This window comes from Amia ocellicauda, chromosome 10, assembly GCF_036373705.1.
Source record: "Amia ocellicauda isolate fAmiCal2 chromosome 10, fAmiCal2.hap1, whole genome shotgun sequence".
NCBI classification, from domain to species: Eukaryota; Metazoa; Chordata; class Actinopteri; order Amiiformes; family Amiidae; genus Amia; species Amia ocellicauda.
In genome coordinates, this window is record NC_089859.1 from 33,079,408 (window position 1) to 33,105,267 (window position 25,860).

Below are 25,860 nucleotides of genomic sequence, written 5' to 3' on the forward strand. Positions count from 1 at the left end.
ATACAGCAGGGTTAAATCTGCAAAAGAACAACAACACAAATCAGTATAACATTACAGATTATTTTTAATCTGGGCTGTAGGAAATCACACGTACAATTATCTTGACAAAACACGTTCGTTTATTTTACCATTTCTTACAGTAAATAAACACTTACAATGCCACTGATTTGTTGAGTAGTGTGTGGTCTGTTTACTACTAATAACGTTGCAGGCATAACGCACCTGTGGAAATGGAAACATCTGTACAAACTTGTTTAGCAGCATCAAGCAAGCTAGGCTATTACATTGTTATACAGCGAAAATCGTTTTGAAACTTTAAAATGCAAATCACATTTGAGAGACTTACTTGAAGATAATAAAGTAGTACACTATAGTGCACTGCTTAATTGACACATTGTAAATAACACATATGGATAAGGTGGTTGTAAAGGCAATGCATACCAAATCATGAATACAACTAACCATGTAAAAAACGTATGCTTTTCCATAAAAGATAGGAGTTAACCTGCGAGAGTTTCAAAACACTCTGCTTTTCACATGGTGCAGCTGGTGCCTCGGTCCCTTTAAGAGAGCTCAGGCTAGGGTGGCGCTTTCCTCTGCAAAGGCTTCTTGATATTAATAGTGTTGGTGTCTTGAAACTGACGTAATGCTTGGAGTCTGAGGTCCTGACAAGCGATAACATTTCTGATAAAGAACTGAGCTCACTGCAAACTAACCTCCTTTTTTTTTTTCCTCAGACACAGGCGTTTATTATTAAACACAGTCACCCCGATTTCACTTGCATAGGAGACATCAGACATCTCTCAATCCCCTTAAAATAACCCGAGATCAACAAACAAACAACACAAAGACGGTTCATGGCTCAAGCCAAAGCTCCACCATCTTTCAGACTGCAAAGATTATTGCAATTTAATCAACAGGTAAGGAGACAAGGATCAGAGGAGAGAACCAACAAATGTGATGTGAATTTACAGTAGTTCCTGAATGCTGATCTCTTAGAAATGTTATGTAATGTTGGGGGGAGAGCTGAGGGATTTTGTGAATCAGTTTGTGAGCTACTTTGCTAAGAAAAAAAAGAGCAGGGCTTCTCAGATTTCACATGGCATTTAGGTTTTGTTGGGTCAAATGCATGAGAAATTGAAATTGGCTACTTGCAACTTGCAGTAGCCTTAAAATCGAGAGGTCACGTTGAGAAAAGGAAGAAAAACATGATTTCCAGTAGGTTTGTGGCTTAGTTTTTTTTCCTCTCTCCTTTCTTTTGATAATGCTTTGTAACATTTAGTGGCAAGAAGATTGTGACGGGTGAAGTTCTTTAAGTGTTATGGAAAGTTGTGATATTGGATTATTTAGTGCATGCTGTTTATACAATGATGTGATGTATTTGGGACCAAATAGTATGTTTTGATGTGATTTATTATGCGATTGCGTTCAAACCAGTAGTGCAGGAGAGGGAAAAGCAAGAGCTACTCCGCTCAACTGGTGTTGATACTTCAAACTTTCTTAAAAGGAGGGTTTTTGTGAAGGGGTAATGATGCGGATCATAACTACGGATTGGGGCCGTGTGTGCTTGCAAGTTTGAAAACTTATCTGTACAGCCAGAACTCCAGAGAAGATGGCATTAGAAGTACATTTGTGTCTGTATATCGGTATCTATACGATATCTTTACGTGAAACCGACTGCATACTGAAGTACGATGTGTGTTGAAGCACACCGGCACTCAAGTGCTCCATTTTCGATTTGGATGAGTTAATTTGTCTGTATCTTTAAGGGTATGTTTCAAGACCAAATGAATACAACAGTTGCATAAGTATAAGTACGTGTGTGTGGTGCCGAAAGAGCGACAATGTGCACGTTTTTCTTTCTTTCTTTCTTTCTTTCTACTTTTCTGGGTTTGAATAGGTCTAACGTGGCTGACATAAAAAGTTTGGAGCGGATATTAATGATACTGCCTTCAGTGCCTGTCCCCCCTGTTTCTTTTTTTTTTTTTGTTGTAAATAGCCAGAGCAAGTCCGGCAACACAATGGCACTTTCTGGTGTAAAATTGAAACATTAAAAAGGGTGAAGCCATTGCAAGTTGGGCTGCTTTGACGATGCCTTTAATGGGAGCTGACAAGCAATGCGGCGCACTGTGATTCAGGAGGGGAAAAGTTTGTGTAGCCTGACTAAGCAACATGTACTTGATTTTAAAACAACAAACTTTTTTTTTTGTATTGTATTTCGTAAATGTTTACATACTAGTAGTGTGCACTGATGTGTTATTTTGCTGTTTATGAAAGAGAACGGATTTGCTTACATTTCTAATTGTATTATTATACATTCTATTATTGTTGTTGTCTTCTAGGCGGTATCACAAGTTGTTATATAGCTAAGTTTTCTGATACTCAAGTATTTTGTCTTAGATTCATCACATGTTAGATGAATGTAATGGAAAAGTTTAACACAATTTTAAGGTTTATGCAGTTTCGCTCTTTTGGATGGTGTTGAAAGCGGGCAATGGCAATTTTCTAACCAGTCTTTAGAAGTTACCTGTTATCATCTTGAATCAATATTATACTACTGCTATGTATGGCTGGTTATGACACAAAAAATCCCGTGTTGGTTCCAGTAGATGAATTACAGTATTTCCTGTAAACTGTGAAACTGACAACACTGTCTGGAAATGATACGGCGCTTTCTACCCATGAAAGATCTCATTATTGTTGGTGAAAGTTTGTTAATGACGTGGCCAGAGCAAACAAATGCAGCTCATCTTTTGAAAAAAGAGAAAGAAAAAGAAAAGCCCTTTTTCAACTTGTCAGATGAATAATAAACACTTTCAACATGGAAGTGCTACCAGAGAAACTGTAATGCAGTAAACCTACCAATCTTATGAAAGTTTAATACTGTTATTGTTTGTGTTAAAACTCCTACCCTTTTAGGTGAACCATTTTAGATTGCAGTACACTATTGTTATGAAAAATAATAACAATAATGTATCTATTATAAACCAAATGCTGTTTACTACATACTTAATAATTGTATCATACATAGTATGTTGTAAAAGCTATTGTTTTTTATGTGTTGTTTGTAAAAGCTGTGTGGTGATCTAACACGTTGAATGCCTGTTAGGAGATTGAGTATATCATTTAGGGAGGAAAACAACAGATTTTAACCTTGAAAAAATGATTTTGAGAAGTTTAAAGCAAGAAGAATAATTGAGCAGCTTTTTTTTTTTAAGTATTATTCATCACATTGTATTGTATTCTTCCAAGAAATGCCATATGGTATAGCTATGCATATTTAAAATGATTGAATAGTCTTTAATATATTTGAAATGTAAATGGACCGACTTAAGTTAAGGCTTCAGTATGACTATAGATCTGTTCTGTATAGTGGAAACTTTACGGCTGACAAATGAATTTAGGTCTCAGTGTTAACAGAATGTATCTGTGGGGGGCAACCATTTGTTACACATGGCTTTGGAGTTTGCAGTTTGCACGACCTTTTTAAGAGATATACATAGACACACATGTGTTCGTATATATATCTACACACACACACACACACACACACACACACACAAACACATACCTACATACACACACACACACACACACACACACACACACATATATATATATATATATATATATATATATATATATATATATATATATATATATAAAACACATACATAGTGAGTTGGAAACTGACCATTTACTGTATAGGATTTTACAAAGTTTTAGGGTCCCCCATTCTAGTTGGTTAAAAAGAAACAACATTCTCTCTTAGTACATTATAGATAAGAGCGGTCAATACAGATTGATATGCTTTGGATATAACATTAACCTTTTTTTTTTTTTGGTTTACTCTACTTGTAACTTTCAGCGAAGTACAGGCTGTTTTTTAGAGAAGCTGTATGGTACTGTATGAAGTTGGGTAAAGAACAATGTAGTCTCTGTATCTTTCTTTTAGGTTTATACCTGCAATAGAGATACAGATTAGGAATAATATCTCTACTTTCTTTCTTTGTTTTACTGTTCAGATTAATTTGAAACATATCTTAGATGGGGTATTATGAAGAGAATGGCTATTTTAATTATTTTTGTAGACTTGATAAACTTATCTGAATGAAACAACCCCAATTTTTGACTTGCTTTGTGTTATACTGTGTTTTGGGGGTTCATTCTGTAGGGATGAAAAACTTGGATGAATCTGATATATTTTTAGATGATGATGGTTACCTTAATATCTATTGATCTATATATGCTTCAACAATCTAACAATCTTAATGATTTTTCAAATAACAGCAAATCTGTATGGTATGCCTGGGAAAACTTTGAAATTCTGTGCTGCAACAAACACACCAAATTCCATGAAATTAAGTAAGAAGTAAGAATTCTTAAGTACGTAACAATGCAGTTCAACAGAAAACTCTGTCAGTTTATAGCTAAAATATATGTATCGTTATTCAATTTTAACAGAAACATTCTAAGCAAAAAAAACCTTGAAACAAAAGACCCTTTGAAAAAAAGGTGATACTGTCTCTTTAAAAAAAAAAAATGTTCCATTAAAAGTTTTTGCAAGTGGCTAGACACCTTCCCTGGTGGTTTAGTTTATCCAAGCAGGAAACTTTCGATTTTTTAAAACCATCTGACGTAATGCCAAAGTTTACTTTGAAAGAACAGACAGCAGTAATTGGTAGCCTTAAACTTTTAATAACGCTTTGGATTCATTCTGGTAACCAAATGGGTTGTTTTTCAGATTCAGGAAAATGGACTGTGGTCGGAGTAAGAAAGGGCTGGTTGATGCAGTTATTTTTATTCTTGTTTTTAAATCTGTTATTTAAATCCTATCCTGCTGAGCTGTGTTGGATTCCTCCAAAAGGCCCTTTTGTGATTGTTGGTGCATTTCAGGCTACTGCTCCTTGATAGTTTTGACAACTATAGTCTTCTGTTGTTACATTTAATGATGCAATATCCTTTTTCATGTGCAGTTTTTCTGAGTAAGACCCAAAATCCCAACGCAGAATTTAGTCCTTCTGTTTGAAACTTCCTTTCGACATTTCCAGAGGTCTCCTAATCACGGTCTGAAAATAAACTGCAATTTAGGTGTGAAACTGATGTGTTGAATGTTTTGGTAGCTTCCAGGAGCTGTTGCAGGCAGTTCAGATCTCAGATTTTGCTAATTCAGGGAAGAGGTATCGTATATGCCCACTTACGATGTTGCCTCGACAGACGCAGACAGTGGCGGTAGTAAATGAAACAGGACGCACCCCCTCCACTCAATGGTGATAGCTGAAGTGGTGGTAGCTGTCTTAAAAAGTCAGTGTATTAACTTAAGAGGGAGCTAGTGTTTCCAAAGGAGAAAAAAAATAAGAAGCTGGAATGAAACTTGCTGTTTTTCTTGCTGAGAAATTATAAATAAACATTTGGTTGTTGGCTACTGATGTAGTGGAGCAAAGGCAGGCTGGGGGAGACGGGCAGACAGTGTGTTTCATACATGGCTTCTGACCAGTGTAACAATTTGTCAGGAGCTATCAAAACTTCCAGAAAAGCATGTCTGCCTTTCACTCTGTGCTGTGTTAGAGCATTACAGCTTAGCTTGTAAACTTTTTTTTTTTTTTTTTTAATACCTGTGGTGGTGATGGTGGGGGTGACTGGGGGAGAGGCGCTATTGAGGGGGATTCAGTTTTTGACTTGTGGCGTACTTAAAAAAAAAAAATCGTTTATCTGAAAACTGATTTACTTAAAAGTGGGCCCCCTCAGCTAAATGCCAGCTTTGTTCATTGGGAGAGTCGGAGGATTTCTGAAATGTTAACTTAAAAAATACAAATAATCAGACAATATTCTGTCTACATGCAGCATTTTATTAAATTTAAGGCCTTGACAGAAGAACGTTATCTGTCACCAAGCAGAGCCAAATTTGGGAAGCTTTAGATTGTCTTCCAGGGATTGTGTAAAGTTTAGATAAGGAAAGATTTACGTCTGCAGAATGAAATTGCTTTGAGACTTAAAGAAAAATGCGCAAGTCGCCTTTTCGTATAGATGCCTCTTTTAATTGTCTGGATGTTTTTAAACCTTTTCTTAAGAGAACGAGATATTCACAGATGCAAATACCAAAACCAAGACTTTCTGTTATTTTAAGTTGCTGTCTTAATATTTGTTTTTACATGCAGTTTAATGTCCTTTTTGTCCTTTGAAGACAACTACTATGTGGAGGTTAAGTGATGCATTTTAACCAGAGATCGTCCTTATACATTTGGTTTCCAAGAGCTCTGATGACTAAGTCTTGTTATTTTAGTATTATTTTTTTTTCTTTTTCTTTTTTTTTTTCTGAGCCTAAATGCTCAATCCAGCTGTGTGGTCTAGGAATGATGAAGTGGATACATTATAGACTGCTGCATTGTTGAAACAGGTTGGGCAGGACCTTTTGAAAATTTATTTTCTGAGTGAATGTTTATTTACCTGCTTCCAATTTTACTGCCTGAGTGTCTTCCTAACAACTAAGACCATTCATTCATTAATCAGCATCCACTTTTGTAGAAGCCAGATTTAATTCACTTTTTCTCATTCAAAGCCTTTTTTGGGGATGTTGGGAAAGGAGGGGCATAATAGTTGTCAGCTTCTAAGATTATGAAAGCCATACAATAGGACACACTTTTTCAAAATACCTAACTGTTTACTAGGATTGTATGTTGTTAGTTGGTTATGATTTCTGATGCCTTTCAGTTTTATTTCAGTTGCATTTGGTCCACTTTGTGCATTATTTAGGGCTATTAAACTTGGAGACATCAATTCATTCAAGTTACAAAATTATAATTTGACAGTGCCTTGTCTTGGAAGGCTACTATGTTAATTTATTTTTTATTTTGTTACATATTTTTTTGTTAATGTGAAAACATACTGATAACTAAAACTAATGAAGCAGGGTTTGCCACGGAGACTTTAAAGCCTGCACTAAAATGTTTTTTTAATCATCTGTATATTTTTAAATTAATTTGAGGTTTTTTGTGCTTATGTATGGGAGTGTTATGAGTCTTAGAAGCATGTTATTTATTGTACATAAGACACATGGCAAAGGAAATGTATTATGATGACAATAATAATCCTATGGAACTTCTCTGTTGCTGAATACAGTACAAAGACATACCAAATTAATTTCCGTACTGTACTGATCAGTTTTATTTTACAAACATCTTGAGTTTACGTGTTCATATGCATGGCTAGCTAATCAGAAATCTTGTCTCAAATAAGTTGTACAAATGAAAAGATTTTCTTCCTAAATTTTTTGCTATTTCAGCAGATTTTACAATGTTATAAATGCGGAACATTTCCCTGACTCAGAATTACTAATAGAAACATTACTAGTAACTTTGTCTAAGTTAATAGTTCTTCTCTTTCTATCCTGTGTATGTGGTTCGCAGCATGGCAAAAACAATATTAACCCTAAAACCACTCCCCCAAAGCCTGTAGAGGCACGTTTACCTTCTCCAGTTTGCTTTATTTGAGACAATTGACTCATAATGAGCTGGATGAATGCTCAATTGGTAACTTCTGTTCTGAATGATGTAGATAATTGATATGTAAAGGGAAATGCTCATTGCACAGCAAGGGTCCATTTCATAGTCTTTGCCAGAGTAATTTAAAAGCTCTTACAGAGATAATAAATAAATAGGTTAATAATCACATACATACACAGAAACAATGATTAAGCAGGCCTTTTGTCATCATTTTAACTTGAATTAATGCATTTATTAATCAGAGGCTTTCCACCAGTTTTGTGTGCATGGTCTACCTTGCCTTGTTGATTTGAAGATCTTATTTCAAAACAGTAAAAACAATTCTGTTACTAGTCCTAGTGTTAAGTTTGACATCCATACAGATCAAACTCTTAGGTCTATGTTTGTGTGTGTGCACACCTTTTATACACAAACATTTTGTAGAAAGTTCCATTCCATGTACTTTGCAAACAGTGAAGGTGAATTAACTTATTCTTAACATGTATACTTTGATACTTGCTCATAATAGCTGTGAACTTGCTATCAGAGCCAAGATCAATAACACCAGTTTCTTTAATGTTGTAACGGAACAAATTTGTTTCAGTCTCACACTGTATTGAGACCAAATGAATGTTGCTGAAGCATAGAAACCAAAAAAAGCATTATGACTTGCTTTGTTCGGGAAAGAGTTGATTTGGATAATGTTTTAACATTTTCATATGTAGCAATCCAACACAAATGATCTTATCAGGAGTATAGGCTTAAAAATTATGATATAAGTAGCCTATATGATTGTGTCAGTATTGTAAGAGTGAAATGATTATTGATATATATTTATATTTTTTGTCATACTGAAATCAGAGTCTGAACTTGTATTGGAATGTATTGTATTGGAAGATTACCAGTTTGCTGTGGTTTTTATCGTGCATTGGGTAGAATGGAATATTATTAAATCTCTTTTTCAGGATACAGTAATCTTGTAGTACAATGACAGCAAGATATGAAAAAATCAAAGGTATACCTCTTATATAAAGGAACTAATATGTCAGTATTATGTATTTGATTTTATCTAATTAGTTTCTGTCTATCAAAATTTGCTGAATTATTTTATAGAGGGCAGTATCTACATACATTTGAAAAAAATAAAACAAAACACTTAATAAGACACCATATGTGGACAAAATCTCTAACTTTTTTGCTTTTGATCTAGTAGCTTTATTGGATCTCCTTAACAAGAATAATTTTTTGACATATTTGTAGTGCAATCTAGAGAAAAACAAAACAAAATCCTAAAATTTTGGAGTAAATGGTGAAAAATTGTATTTAAGGAATTGGGTTTGGTATGACTATGAACCATTAGTATTTGTTCTGCTTAATTTCACCCTAATGTAAACCTTTTATAGCTGCTTACGTTAATTCCCTTTACTTTTATTGCTGTACATTGAAATCAATGGTGCAATGTAGCACCATTTGTGTGATATATTTCACATTATAGTGATTTCACTATATACATATCAATATCTTTTTCCCATGTTCCTGTTAGATGTGATCCAATAACAGTGGAAATCCTAACATCAGAATCACAGGCTTAGTAGATGTGAATTTCAGATAGAAGAAGAGTTTCAAAATATTTTGAATGGAAAATAAGAGTTGCAATGCTGAATTTACCTGTCAATAGTACCTAAGCAAAGGAGTAGTGAAACAGTCCTTACACATAGGAAGTTTTTATCGTAAGTATAACCCAAAGTTGATTTTGCAAAATAAATAAATTAATGAAATTCCAGTGTTTGAACTAGTATTTTGTAAATCTGCTTTGGCTTTGATAATGACAGTAGGTGTTGCCTGTAGTCATGTAATTTAATCTGCTCAGGAGGGACAGTTGACCACTCCTCCATGCAGAACCTCTTCTGTTCCTCCAGGTTGACTGGATTATGCTTCTTGATTGCGTTTTTCAGTTTGTAACAGACTTATTCGATTGGATTGAGATAGTCAATCAAGGGGATTGTGATAGTCAATCAAGAACATTGATTTTGTGCTTCCTTCACCAGTTGCTTGTAGATATCATGGGGCCATATGGACATTCTTAATGATATAAATAAGAAAAGAGGAATCTGTATTAATATTGATTCATATGAAAATGTATTAACCATCTCAAAATATGCAAGAGGATATGTTGTATAAAATTGCAATCCTGATATTTGTAATCAAAATATCCCTGTATCTTTTTACTCAGCTTCATTAGTGTATTTTGGTCTATTTGTATAATTTACACCCTTAATTTTTCCTTGACAGTATTTAGGATGGTTACACACTTCTTTAAAACTCATGTTAATCTCATCTCATAACATTTGTATGGGACTGAGGAAAAGAACATTAGCAAACTAAGTAAACTTCAAAGCAGCAAACTAAGTTTAAAATCTGATTATCTTTCTTTATGATTTAGCCTGGCTGTGTGTTTATGATCATTACAATTTATAAACAAAGCATTCATCCAGAATTGGCTTTCTTAAGGATTTTGAATTACACCAATGAATGGAATGATGTTATTATTTTTACTATATCTCCTGTTTTGGCACCAGCAAAACAACCCTAAACCTACACAGTACCAATGTGTAGGCCTGCTTGGTTATTAATGTTTTGCTGAAGGCAATACAGAGAATATTGACAGTCTCTTTCAATATATATATATATATTCATACAAATTATATTAAAAAACTTTAACTAATATATATATATTAGTTAAAGTTTTTAAATATAATTTGTGTGAATCACTTTTTGGTGCTATTAAGTCTGCTCCATTGTATCAGATGATATATACTTGATTTATCTATGTAAATAATCATCTATGTATCCAAATACTGTATTTTTAATTTGAATGGTTTCCTGTACATCAATATTAAGCCTACATTGAAGTTATTCTTTCTGATACTGTATGAAACTGAGAAATTTGAAGGGGAAACTAATCTGAATGTGAAAACATCTGAGAGCCAATTAGGGGTTGTACATTTTTGTTTCTGTTTCAGTATAGCTTGTTGCAGTAACCCTAAACTCTGTTGAACTAATTTAATTAGCTCTGGACAATAAATCACAATGCTGTTCACAGAATAAAAAACAAAGGAGCAATTCATAATTATGTAGTGTTAAAAAATAAATAGTTAACTGCAAGTCTGTTGTTTTAGTGGATTGTTTCCTGTGCTTGTACAATTGGGTCCAGCACTGCTTAAACCAAAACAAAAAAAGTGTTACATTAGTGCAAAGAAGCTGCAAAAACAACATTAACTAAACCTGCTTAATTAGAGAATAATGCCAGATACCACATACTTAAAAGTGTTTATTTCAAAAGCCAAGTTACATTAATCTATATCTTAATTGACATCAGTGGTTTAAATAATTTGTTTTGCAATTGGCAATCTGAATGCATAATTTGCAAAATAATTTTGACCACTACGTTGTTTATGAACATCAGATTCCTTTATAATATCAAAGCTTTACTAATGCTTTATGCTCCTAGCAAGGAAATGTTGTTTCTTTCAACAGATACACTTTTTGACATCAGTATGTGTTAAGATAGAATTAAGGGTATGACGTAGCTCCACATAAAGTTGCCTTGTATGGTTTGGTAAAAACATTTGCTATCCTGGAAAAATATGACACAGCTAACAATTAAAATAACTTCCATTTAAAACATATTTACTTTTGGTTAATTATCTTTATTGATGATTTGTATTATTAAAAGTAAAATGTACAACATTTGTATTTATTAGTACTTTATTATTTGTCTCATATTTAACTGTACTCCTAGTGGGTTTTACATCTGAAGCCTAAGGACTGGATGTTGACCAAAAAAGAACAGATGTATTGCTCTTTTTATTGAAAGACAAAAATACAATTCTCTAAATAGTTTTACTTAAGTCACTTGGGCAAATAAGAAAAAGGACATACAATAAAAACATAGTGTGTCTCTATAGTAACTGCTCTCTGAGTCTGTGCTGGATTTCTTAAACTGTTCCTGCTTTTTCTTTTGTCAATTTTGAAGGGAGCTGGAGTCTGTTATCTTTCTTGCTGTACCTTTCACATAATTTTTCCGAAAATTCCTATGGTTTGAGACGAAGTTTGGATTGCTGATCTCTGCTACAGTACCTCAACACCTATTATGGTAAACAGACGCAAAACTATTTCAGTTCTCATCTGCTGATACAGCGCAGTTTGAAATTCTTCTTATTTGTCTTTTCAACATGTTCTTGACTTCAAGATAGGAGATAAAATATCTATAAACAGTACTTGAAAGAAAATGTAAATGTTTATAGACTTGCCACTAAACTTATCTGATATTGTTCTTATTTATACATTGTGGACCTGTATGGGCTGTACTGCAGTTAACACAGCCAACACTTTTAGCACTGGATGAAAACACTGCCAGATATAGCCAACTGTGAAGATTTAAGGTGACAATTGGATTCTTAAAGTTAGAATTAAATGGGTTGGAGAAGCTACTGTGAAAAAACTTAAGAACACACTTTTTTAAAATAAGAAAAACGTACATTTATAAATATAAATATAACGCACAGGTCTCTCTCGTAAAGGATAGATATCAAAGGTTTGATTTAAAAAATAAATAAATACATGGTGGTATTACGAGACAAAATGTTATATTCAGTGAATTGTTGGAATCTTCTATAGTCTTGAATTACTAAGCCCCTAGAAAACAGAAGGAACAAATAGTCTGCTCTCTTTAGTTCCTTTTTATTTCTATACTTCACCAGTTTTTAAAAGCAGTTAAAAAAAGGCTTAATATTACTTGGATTCATTGTGCTTTTATAATTTGAACCGCTAGTACGAGTACATATTAAACCTAATATGAGAATTTCACATTGTCCTTTGATTAAAGATTTGTCTGCAGTGCAGGAGAGAACAAAGTATGCTTCACTCTTAAATATTGATTACTTAATTACTTGCATGGAGTATATTCGAAATGTAAGCAAATGTTCTCACTCACTAGTCTTCACGTCTAAAAGGGTTGGGGATTCAAAGTTCCCTAGAGGACTGAATCTCTAGAATACATTTTCTTATTCAAAAAGTGATCTCAGCATGTTAAAACTAAGGCTTCATACAAAATGAAAGCATAGTTTGTTCTAGTAGCTACTCATAGATTTCAGTGTTTCACTTTTTGCAGTGTAACTTTTACTGATGAGTCATGCTTCAGTGGTGCATGAGTGCAGACCAATGAGTGAATTGACTCGTGACACTGGAACTCATAACCAGAGTGAAGTGAATGCAAAAACATGTAGTTTATGTCAGAGAATGTGCCCTTGGACAGTTTCACATGGCTAATATAATATTTAAATAATACTTCCTATTTAAATGTTGGGCTGAAATATATCCTCAGAAAAGCTGAGGATAAGAAAGCTTCATGTTTGCCCGTGAATATATTTCAGTTACCAAAAGTGAGAACACTGAAACGATTAAAAGCTATTTAAGTTTGTGTCCTTTCGAAAAGTAGGCCTTAATACAATCCTAAACAAGCAGTGTATCATGCGGGAGAGAGATTGATTATGTTTCTATTACATTGTGTTAGACTGCATGTTTAAATTAATATGACATCTGATTTTAAAAAATAGCTCCTACGATAAGCCTGCGGTATCCAGAAAAAACATTCAGTATATTAACATCAACTGCGAATATAAGTCAGATTTAAAATGAGTGTGTGTATTTATTTATTTATTTATTTATTTATTTATTAAGTGTAATGTTTTTTTGATACCTCCATTTCCTTTCCCAATTTGTTATTCAAGCCTCATATCACAGTTGAAGCTCACGTGTTTGTGAGTGAGATGGAGGGTAGGTGAGTGAACATCCGTCTCAGTGCCCAGTCAGTTACTTGGCAGCCCTGAGCAATAGATTATGTCCAGCCGTTAAGACCTCTAGGACGAAGCAGTTCTCGTTTTCTGTGACTGCTCTTTTTGGTTGTTTTTGTTTTTTAGTCCTTAACTTCAGCAAGTGTGTATGCCAAAATGCCCAAATCCTGAACTCAAGGAATACCTGAAACATCAAATGACGTGCCAGTTTAGTGTGGTGTGCCATTGGGATCTCTATAACAAGATACAATTCAAGAAAACTAAATTCTGTTCATTCGATAAATGCTAGGAGGGGAAAGGCTGAACATCCCCAGCACCTCAATTTTGTTTCCTTCTGTTGTGAGAGAAGGCAGCTCTCTTCAAACAAAATGCATCAATCTGAGCCAAGTCATTCCAAATGACATATCCTCCTGCTTCAGTGTAAGGCTGTCATTCAACCACAGTTATCATTTAAGGCATTTTGTGGTTTTCGGTTTTAATTAATATTAATGGAAACCACACCACCACCACTTAATTGCTGCGTTTCATAAAGAAATCATTAATGTATTCCATGGATTACCTATCTAAATATTTGCGGTCAGAATTATAAGAAATGTGTGATGATGTCTGTGGAAAAAAATTAGCTCCTGCAGTGGGATGACTGCAAATCAGCTGACAGCAAATGCAGGCATGTTCCGAGTTTTGAGTTCCGTCTCTATGACTTCTAAGTCCATTTTGAACATGGGTCAGTCTTTTGTTATTGATGTCGTAAGTCATGTTAACGTTAAAAATCGTAACCATAAATTAGCCTATATTTAATTGTATATACTGTACAGTACATGCAAAACATAAAAATACAATATATAAAAAATGCATAAACACAGGGTAATGTACAAGAATGATTATTAAATCAATAAAATACAAGCAAGGTAATAAAATAAAGGGGCACGTGAAGGGGCATTTTTGGAGGAGGAAAACTTGAAACTAATTAGAGGAGTGAGATGCTGGAGACGATGCTGCTCTTTGCCTCGCTTGTTGTAACGACAGATAAAAAAAATTGAAAAATAATGGGGCTTATGGGCTTTGTCATCAGTATGCAATGTCGTAATTCGAGGATGTCTTAGGTCGGAACGCGCCTGTACATATTTCTGAACGTAAAGAGAATTAAAGGGGACAAGAAGTATTGTAGAAAAAAATGTCTAAGGACTGTTATACTTTTTTGTAGCTGAGTTTGGATACATTTTAAAAGGCTTAATGATTGTATTTTTTTATCAGAAAAAATACATTGAGGGTGACTATAGCTTCTGCAAGTATACTTGAAGTTGGCAACAGGTCTTTGCAAATAACATCATATCAAATATCAAAAGGTTTACAAAACTGAACTTGTGAAAATTTTTTCCCATAGTTTAAATATGAGACAAATTCAAACCAGAAACTGCAAAGATCTTTTTTTTTTTCCCAGATGAAAATAAAACGTATTTTGCAGTTATTTATATTTCTTCCTCATGCTTTATATTTTAATATGTGTAGGGTGTGGTACTGTAATGTTCTACACGATTTAAGTATGTACAATATTTACTGTCTAGTCAATATGTTTATTTCTCAAAGCTCTGGAAGAAATCATATCAAAAGGAGTAATATTAGCATTGCAACAATTAAATTCTGTAATTCTTCGCAAATGCACTTCAGAGTTTTGTGAGAGACGACTCTGTTATTCTGGAAAGCTGAGAGAAACCATAAGAATAGATTTTTCTGTTGAATTAACATGCCAAGTAAAAATCCGACTGCACACAACAGCAGAGTATAATGCAGAAAAGGTACAATGGGATATTTAATAATGCAGATGAGAAAGAAAGCCCACGCTGTGTTTGTCATGCTATGTTTCTGGTTGCTTGATTTTAACCAGCTCTATGATGAGAATTATTCATTATTCTTAATAGCTTTTTGACCTATACAATGTGAGGCAGACATAGATATAAACACAACGGTAAATGTGAATACTGTTGTGTCTAGTGGTAGGCCTAAGTGTTGCATTACTTTTACATTAATGTTGTAGCACAATTTGTGGATTCGTTGCAAGGAAATTACACCCTAAACCCAAATTACCTAGCTGTCGTTATATCAAAATGAATTGAAATATTTTTTGTTTCCCCTCCTGGCTGTGACTGAAATATGTACTACTGGCATATGTACTATCAAGCCTTTGGGGACATATGATCCTCTGGGTTATTTTATTTTATTTTTAAACCTTGCTTAGAGAATGAAGATGGAATTGTGGAGGAAATGTAATTGTCAGGATGCAGTATATTCTGAATGTGGTGTCATACTGGTTTCATAACCCATTCACTTTGTTTTTTATGAAGATGTAAATAATACTGAAGGAAGACAATTGGATTTGTCTTGTTGAAATTGAGTACACAGACTGTTGTTATGCCAGCTGTGAGTTATTTTATTGTCATCAGTGCCGTGGTGTGGAATTTGTATTTAGATTTTTCTGGGGTATTTTTTTTATATTGCAGTGTTTCTGTCTATTGTATTCCTTAGTTCCTTCAAAATGTATTCTGAATGATGTCCTGTTTATAGCAATTAGGTACTGTTGCCATCCTTGAGGGTAGGACACTGAGGAGGTAGCAACTGGCAACCATAAAATATCTCATAATAATCGTTTCAATTATCAAGTGGGATGGAGGAAATGAAATCTATAGTCCTGCTGCAGGCTATTTTATAAAGCTGTCTGAAAGTCCTTCACAGGAAAGTATGAAACAATGCAGAATTCAAATACAGATTATTTATCTAAAGTTAATTTCGAATTTTAACACTTCAAAGAATCATGACTTACTGGAAACAAGTCCTGCTTTCTAAATAAAAAGAGAATTGATTTAAAGTTTTACAAGACCCTTGAGAGCCAGTAAAATTGGTTATATATTTCCACAATGTAAGCTGTCTTCTCTCCTGTTGATAAATGCGTTGTATTTTTAGGTGAGCATGTTTTGGCTGAATTTCAAATGCTGCGTTGGATTTTAAACCTCTGATGTGCATTTAACCATAAAGAGCTTTGAAGATGACATTCGACTAACAGTACTAAAATTGGTGCTTGAATAGACGTTGAGCTGCACATGGCAATTTCAGATGTCCTTTCTTTTGCAAGTTTCAAAATGTTTTAAATAAAGAATACAATACAAAGTGCAATAATACATTCTTGACAGAAAGCAGGAATAAACTTACACTAACTTTACAGGGATTGCAATTAATAAAGCTTTAATAGTGTCTATACTAGAGCATGCCTAAAATGGGAAATGGCAGTCTTAGAATAGGATAAGGGTAGACTTTGAAAGCATTGGCAGTGCCACTTAAAAAAAAAAAAAAAAAAAGGAAGAAACTAGGCCTGCTGTACAGCTTAGGGCTATTAGGAATGCTATGTGAAGAGACCCGATTCACGTTTGCATTCACATGAACCTTTAAGCCTTTTGAAGCTGTGATCTGTGCACAACGACCGATCTGTCTTATCACAGGAAGTGTTGCGGAAAGCAGTTGTTCTCTCTTTCTTTAGTTCCCAGCATGTGTTGATTAACGACTGTGGGCTCTGAGAACTGATAATTTAGACACAGCCCTAATGGGGAAGTGAAGATACATTTTTTTTTTATATATATATATATATATATATATATATATATATATATATATAGTAACTTCATAATTTACATAGGGGAACAATTGGAAGATACAATCACAAAAGCCAATGTTTTTTAAGGTTAGAGGCAAGGAGAAACTTATATGTCATAAATGTTTTTGTTCTTAATGAAATTCAGAGCACTAGGAAAGTTATGTATTTTGTCATGCACTGGTAACACTGGCGACTTTTGTTGACAGCAACAAATGATTGGCAGCTGTTTGCACTGTGTTGCCCATTCTGTGTGGGTGGTCACTGCCGTTTTCACCAGTTTTTCTTTTCTTCAAGAATGGTTGAAAATTGTAATGAGTAGTCAACATCTGCTGCTGTAGTTGTCGCTATACTTATTGCTATTCTGGAAAATTATTACAATACGTAAATCAAAATTTTTAAAAGTTACCAGTTTCTTATGTTCTTTCTAAAGCATTGCTAAGAATAACTGAACTTCACCCGAATGGATATATTGAAATGGGACATTATTTTTAAAACATAAATGAGCATATTATAACATGCATTGCACCCAAATTCAGATAAACAGCAAATTTTGATTGTCAAATCAAACTGATGAAAACAGTGGCCAGGTCAACATTTATTAATGTTTACCATTAGATTTGCAAACTTAACCAATATTGTATCCTCCACTGCACTAGGAAAGGGTTAAAAGGGGAAAGATGATGTGTGGAGGAAGTGGAAGGAGGGGCACAGTCTCTCTAATTCTGTCTGGTCTCAGTCTATGGTTGTATATGATCCTGTGTGTAATTAATAAAGCTTTTTGAGATCTACCTGACAAAATGAGCTGGTCTCACTTAACTTAACAAATGTTAAAACATGTTTTTGCTTACCTTGCCCTTATACGGATCTGAATGCTTATTCAATGTTTGTATGATGTCAATCCACTTCAAATGTTGAAAAGGTTTTTATTTTCTTAGAATATTATTTATTCTATTTTGTATACCATTGTTTTACTTGGATTATTAACACATTGAAGCCCTTCAAGATGTCCATGTCCTTTCATTGACTGTGATGTCTTGTTTGACCTAATGCATTCTTTTCTGTGGATATTTATAAAGACCTTATTTCTATATGCCATTACTCATGCTAATACAAAAATACATACATTTTATTTTTTAATCACAATTTACAAAAATATATATTTTGTGGCATATTAAACATACAATATACTAAGATTCTGATGCATGTTAGTTAAACTAATTTTCATTTTGTTATGCATTTATGTCAATGTTAAACCTAAAAGGCTCAATATGCTATTCTATATCTCATTGAAATGTGATAGTTTTCTCTTTGTGTAAATCTGGAGGTGGAGTCTCCAAACAGCTGGTTATATTTTTAAATATCTCCTCCCTGCTCTTTAGTAAAAAGATAGGAGCAGAAAAAATTGCTTTCATGGGCAGCCTTTCCAAAAAAAAATACATAATTTAATATGATTAAAATAATTAATCATGTCTCATTGTGGGTCTGTCCCACTAAAAAAAGAAAGACAAAAAGACTCAAAAGTGCAGATTCTGCTCATTTTACCCACAGTTTAGTGCCTTGCACAAACCCACATAGTGAACTTGGCCCTTAGAACTAAGTTTTTCTCTTAATACAAATTTAACATAATCCATTTGGCAATAGACACTTCATGAAAAACAAGAATGTGCAACTTGAGAATACATTTTCTGTAAGGATCACAGTCATTTGGTATGGTCCATCAGAATAAAAGTCCTTTGTTTAGGGGCAGGTAAGCTTCTTGTTAAAAATAAATAAATAAAATAAAATTATAATTAATGACTTTTTATTTAGAAGCTGGTATTTGTCCAAGGAAGAATTAATGAAACTGACAAATTGCAACTTCATAAGTGCAGTCTTCTTGCCTTTGGGAATTGCTGCACTGCTTGATTTCATTCTCTTGACATTCAGCTAATGATAATTAATTGTAGACGCTTTATCTTACAACGTGCATATGTGTTTCTCCTAGACCTTAAACAGCATTGTAATATTACTCCGAAGACAGTATTGTGATTTATTTTTTATGTTACAAATGAGATTTAATGCCAGTCTAACAAAAGACGGCTTTCAGCCCAGTAGTAGTCTTAGTCTGTGGCAGTGACATCAGAAATGTGCTGCAAAAACAATACGAAAAGGAAAAAAGGAGCTAATTTATAGACATGACCACACACACATGGTATGTAGCATAGACCAAAGCATGGGCAGCCTCTCGGGGTACACTTTCATTTTATTTTTTAGTTTTTTTAAAGAAAAGTTATCTCGGAGCGGAGCGGAGCGGAGCAGGATGTTTTTTCATCTTAAGATACATGAACGCTTTTTTTTTTTTTTTTTTTACCAGGATTTCTTTAAAAGTTGATTGAGGCAAAGCAACAGGATTAAATCATGAGCAGTATAGTATGAGAGAGCTGGTGGTGCATCAATTTTGATACATCAGCTGACTGTTACAAAACAAGAAAAAAAAATCATCCTTATTTTTCGCAACTACTTTTTAAATTACTTAACTTTGTTTCCTGCTGGGGGGGCAAAAAAAATAAGCACCACAATAGGTTTTTATTACAGCCATTTATAAAGGGAAATGGGAGTACTGAGGTGAGCCACCCTGTTGGTTCAAGATTCATAGAACTCAATTCTCTGCCTCGATGATCACACGCAGGGGCAATTTAGTTGCAGCACCCATCAGGTTGAAAGCCACAGATCCCCACCACGAGATGAGGTGCAATGCAAATGTATAGCTGAATTATGAGGGAACCTGGTAATCTAGTTTTAATAAACATTATTGCCTTCTGTGTAAGAGATATTGACCCATCTCAAATTGTATTAGGTACAATGGGGTGCAATAGCTTTAGCCCGAAACTGCAATTCTTTTTTTTGCACATTATTCATAGAGAAACATACAGTGCGCTGTAGAAATCTGTTTGAAATGTGTGTGTCTGCTTTAAACATGATTTAAAAATAGCAGGCTGCCAGTGAATATTATTATTTCTTTATTTCTCTCTTTCTGAAATGTGCAGGTGGGTGAGGTGATGAGAAGTAAGGGCTAGTTGTTATTTTAACAGATTCTAGGCAATGTTGGTAGACAAGCAAAGTAATTTGCAAGGGATTACCATTTGCTATGCCAGTCACTGTGCTAACAAATCTTTGAAGGTTTTGAACTGTGTTCGAATCCCTTGGTAGCAGACGAACCTTTGAAGCTTTGAACCTGTAAAGAATACAGCCATACTTATTGAATACAGTGGCCTATTTTTATAGTGAGCAATGACTAAGATGTAGCAATAGGTATTACATGATTGTGTAATATTGGATTTTTTTTTTAAGTTTCATTTACGTTGTTTTGATAGAGGCATGTATATTTAGAATGAATAACACATTTTTGTCTTAAAATGTGGAAAAGGATATTGTTCTGTTCTTTCTCTCCAAACTCTCTGTTAATGATGAAAGTACTTGCTTAAAGTGCTTATGAGGAGGCTGAGACAGGGAGCATTGGCTTATTGGATTGCAAGGTCTTATGTTTTCTTGTTATCTTTATTATTTTTTTGTATTTTTCCCTGAAACGCACCTTCCTTTGAAAGAAAAGAAAACACAAAAAAACTTAACTGCTTTTAAATTGTGGTGAGTAAACCTCTATAAGACAAATATACACCTCTGTTATTTTCAGAGAACAGCTGGTCTCCATGTCATATTTTCTTATTGAGTGCTGACATGTCTTTCACTCCAGAGCTCTAAGAGGTAAAGTGAGGCAATTTATCCCATTCTGTATGCAGGTCTAGGCCAGTACATGGTTGGCTCTTTTTTTAATTAAAATGTTTTATTTTACTTTTTAAATTAAGAACATTGATTATACTCTCCATTTCAAAAGGCACATTATATATTTTTTTATTAAACAAGTTCTTGAATTAACACAATAATGGACAATGAATGTTCAAAAAAAGAAATAAAATAGCAATTTGAATTGATTGGTACGGGAACATTAGTAATGCCCTCAAGCTATAAAAGCAGATTATAATGTCTTTGATTTGGGATCAGAATTGTAATATCTAGCTGTTTCCCTGAAGAGAAGTTTAATACCTCTACAGTCAGGGAGACAGTAATAGCACAGAGGATTAAAAACTTGTTTTCAAGACGAGACATTTTTACATTTCAGTCATTCAAGCTTTAAGAATTTATATCTACTGAAATGCACACTGTTCTGCTTATGATACGTGACTGATGACATTAATAACTAAAACATATTAGGAAGCCTGATGCTGAAATGGAGTCCACTTAAGTGTGTGAAGTAACAGTTTTCATAATGGACTCTCGAAATAATTGTTACATTTGTGGCACATCTCAAGATTCAGGTTTTAGCAGGTTGTTTTTAGAATGGGTAGCAGTTATATTTAAAAATAAAACGAAATACTCTTTCCATTCGGCCTGTGTTTGAAATCCCCAATTAATATTCTATGCCCACTTGGCACTCATCTGCCATACTAGACTAGGAGAAGCACAAGACGCAAAGCATCTTCCAGATTCTGTTTGCTGGCTGAAGGACAGATACAAATTCTTCTGTAACTGTCCTGTTGGCACAGGAAAAAAAAAAAAAAACATAGTTTCAGTACAGCTCCATCTGCACTAATAGATTAAATAACATACCATTATATTGATTGTCACTCTTGTCATGATATAAACAGTTCAGCATTTATTACAGCTCCTCCCACAGTCATCAATAGTATAGTTCTTACTGCTGATTGCAATACATGCTGTGATCAAAACATTTGTTTATTTTATTACGTTTTCTGTACATTGTACTATAGATGATCTTTAATTACTCTATAATTTGGTTTGGCTGTTTTGCTACCTGGCAGAGAAAAACTTTTAGCAAACGCTGTAAAAATTGAGGTTTAAAGTGTGACTTTCCACAATGTTATAGAAATGACAGATAGATAATAGTGAGTAGCACTAACCTTGAACGTTAAATTACATGTGTGTGCGCATTATGAAAGTTTGTAGCTTGATACATAACAAATACCCCCCCCCCCAACACACAAATAAATACATAACAAAGCAAACATATTACCAAGTAAAATAGTTGTTTGTAAGGAGACTATATTGTGGGGAATATTTAATTTTGTATTAAATTGTTATATTTTTCCAATACATTAACGTCACATGAAACCGTTGTCTGGTTGAAGTGAATATGCGGCAGTTGTCTATTCATGTACTAATAAGATGCAGGCTGGTTGGGACATGTATCCCTGGGATGTTCATTCCCCGAGAGAGTTGTGAGTTCAGTGTGGAAACAGTAATTCAACTCAGATCACCTCGCCTCATGAACATTCATCTTGGGCTTTTTTTTAAGTTTGTCTCTAATTTAATCTGTTTCTTAAACTTAAATCAGCAGACAAAACACACACACACACACATACAGAGACAGCCACATTAAATACTATCACTCAGGTTTCTTTTACCCCCCCCCTCCCGCCCCCTTTGGCCAACCTTATTTCAAATTACAAAACCAATATTTAAACAAGGGGTGCCGTTATGCGAATAAGAATACTCATCACTGGGCACAGTTATCTGCTCAGGGGTGAAAAATATAAGTGGTGTAGGGATTAAAATAAAGAAGCACAGATGATATTATCCTTTGGTACATAATTTATTCCATTGGAACATTTGGTCATTAGTGTTCGAGATACTGTAGACCTTTAATGATTGACTTCTTCCTTAATCTACCACTGTTACGCTGATGTAAGCTTAAAGTAATGTATTACCTTTTACAAAACAAACATGATATTCGGCCTATGTATGTAAATGAATAGTATTGTGAACTTCTTTATAACTGAAGAGCAAGAGCTCAATGATGTGGCAGGGTTTAGTGTTTTTGCAGAATTGTTTATTCAGATTATATTTGACTTCAAAGTATTTATTTGCAATGTTCCATGATCTGTTTTACATACTTTCATAGAGAAGTTGCCTTGTGTCACACTGAGCAGTAAGCAGGAAATTACACTTTTTTGTATTTATTGTGTCATAAGGACTGGGAACATTTCTGATTATATTTTCTTATTTAGATGAATGATATGGCAAGATTTGGAACCATATTTTGAAGGAGCTGAAAATATCACTTCTCCTTTGTTTGTTGTGTCATGAATTTAAAGATACAGATATTTCCACTTTTGTGTAGACTTGGAGTAAATTACTGACCTTACTTCTTAATTTCTAAGTGTAAACATGAATAATTTAATGTCAGATCCATACTTTGGTTTTCTTTGATTTAGTAAGGAAGTAAGAAGTAAAAAGCTCTGGAGGGACTATCAACAAGATCAGTAATTTGAATAGACAGATTTTATTAATTAAAGTGTTATGAACAGATATTCTGAATAATATTAGAACTCCAACTGTTTATAGTATAAAGTTGGTATGTTGCGTTTGTTTTGAGGCATGAGCAATGTACTAGTATAGAAACAGTTTTGAGTTTGAACATTAAATCAATATATGCTAACAGCTGGCAGTAACCAGCCGTTAGTATGCTTTCATAAGACTGTTACTAGATATGTAATTTTTTATTTTTTACAGATATGGTCCGAAAAAAGAATCCCCCTCTGAAAAGCTTTGGTGGTGAAGGCGAAACTCCAACAGGTACCGAGAGTGAGGAGTGTGTGAAGAACAAAGACCTATCTTCAGATCTCATGCAAGAAGACATCGGTCAGGGAGATGCGCTAGAGCCAGACAAGAAGGAGGATCATTATATGCATGTCTCGGAGCCTTCTTCCAGCATCAAAAAAGACTTGAAAAGCTCAGCACTGAGTGAAAGGCCTGGCTTCAATTATGAAAGCCACAAGAAGGGAGGAAATGTTCCATCCTTCCCCCATGATGAGGTGACAGACAGAAATATGCCGGCTCTCTCATCTCCAGCTGCTGGGGGAGTCTGCGATCTGCTGAAGTCTCCTCCGAGATCAGATCCAGATGATGGCGAGGATGGGGCCTGTGCCGCATCTGGGGACCTGTGCGAGACAAAAGAAGCGCATGGCTTGTCACCATTGGCTATGAGCAGTAGCAGTGTTATAGTCCAAGGCGGGCAGCTGGACCAAGAGAGCCTGGGCTTGGATGTGGAGCCTGTGGCCTCTGAAACCCCTTTAGTGCCTTCTGCTGAGCCTTCTCCTGAGATCTTGGACAGATCCAAGCCAGAGGCGAGGAACAGCGACAGCCCCACTGACGCAGCCCCCTCCTCCCCGAAACTGCAAGACTTCAAATGCAACATCTGCGGCTATGGCTACTATGGCAACGACCCCACAGATCTCATTAAGCACTTCCGCAAATACCACCTGGGCCTACACAACCGCACCAGGCAGGACGCAGAGTTAGACACCAAGATCCTGGCTCTCCACAACATGGTTCAGTTCACTCACTCCAAAGATTTCCAAAAGTTCAACCATAGCATGCTCACTGGTGTCCTCCAGGACATCAACTCCCAGCGACCCATGGTACTGAACGGGACATATGATGTGCAGGTCAGTATGCATCTGTGACCATGCCCCACTTTCTGCAACCTGAAATCCGATGCTGCCTTTCAAATCCTGTCTGTTTACTGAAATGTTAAAACAAGTCATTCCCCTTGGGCCCTTTTATCTTGAACAGCCTTTCTTTCATAACTGGAATGAGTAAAGTAAAGGTGGGAGACTTAAAAGATGGAACAAGCATACAATCAAGAGATTTATACAGTAGGGAAATTAATGAATTGTTCCCTGAGCTTAATCAAATCCCTTGTATCCTTATGGGGACTTAAGTTATTAACATGCATTTTGCATTTGCATTCATGATGAGTGTGTGGAGGGATATCCAATGACATTTTTTTAAACTACATAACATAAGGAACATATGTGGGCATACAGAGTTAAGTAAAATTGATTCTGGCTGAGAGACAATATTATAATGATATTCAGTGGCTATGAATATATCCAGATCCTGCATCCATGTGCTAGAGTGCTAAATAATGAACTTTTACATTTTGGTTTGAATAAAAAATTCAACAGGTAAACACAGGAGTTCAGGAGTTGAAGGATACTCTGTGCACAGATTTCAAATAGTCCATCGCTTTTCACTAACATTACATTCCTATGAAGGGGAAGATTGAAAAACTGTTGGGGTAGTAGCACTGCCAGATCCCCTATTGTTATACCAATATTTATATTACCTCCGTTCCTTTGCTGCACGTGACCTTTTAAATATAATGTTAGTCAGTTATTTAATACAGTCCTCTGTTTGTTTAGCTCTATTTAGAAGTTTGCAGCCACAACCTTTTCCAAATGCAGATACAGTTTTAGATGTAATGCAGACAGATGAAAAAACAAACTTAGTCACAGAACAGGATATAACTGTTGGGTTTTCCTTTACAATAAAAGATACCTTCGGTTTGTGAATTGCTAACAACAGTTGACAAACACACAAGTCCAGGTAATATTAAATGTTTGACGCACCATGTTTGTTTTTTTGATAGACGGATGTTCCTTCTAGATATTCAACACAACATTAGATAATGCTTTTAATTCGTGATTGTCAGGTTGGTCAAAGTTTGGATGTAATTAATCGAATAAATTGCAAATCTATTATTATGTTCTATAGCGCAAAAGTATTTAAGCTTTTAGTTGCAGAAAAGTATATGAAAGATACACACTACTGGTACACACTAATGAAACAGAACTTTCTAAATATCTTGTTTAAAATTAATCACTGCTTTCATTGCTTCTTATGTCAATTGAAAGTATATTCTGAAAATCAAATATTCTGAAGAATATCTTAACTTAAAACTTAAAAACAAACATTGCATTGCATACAATTAACAATTGAATTATGCTACACATTACATACCTTGGTTTCAGGATATTTCTGT

The 25,860-nt window shown here is 34.6% G+C and overlaps 1 protein-coding gene across 1 annotated transcript in view; it reads left to right on the plus strand.

The window, feature by feature from the left end:
- The first annotated feature begins 571 nt into the window (after positions 1–571).
- trps1 (trichorhinophalangeal syndrome I) overlaps positions 572–25,860 on the plus strand; it is a 114,878-nt gene continuing 89,589 nt past the window's right edge. Inside the window, exons 1-2 of the mRNA XM_066715975.1 lie at positions 572–920; positions 23,547–24,481. Of these exons, the coding sequence (XP_066572072.1) occupies positions 23,549–24,481 (933 nt within the window). The 5' untranslated portion in view covers positions 572–920; positions 23,547–23,548. The remainder of the gene's footprint in view (positions 921–23,546; positions 24,482–25,860) is intronic.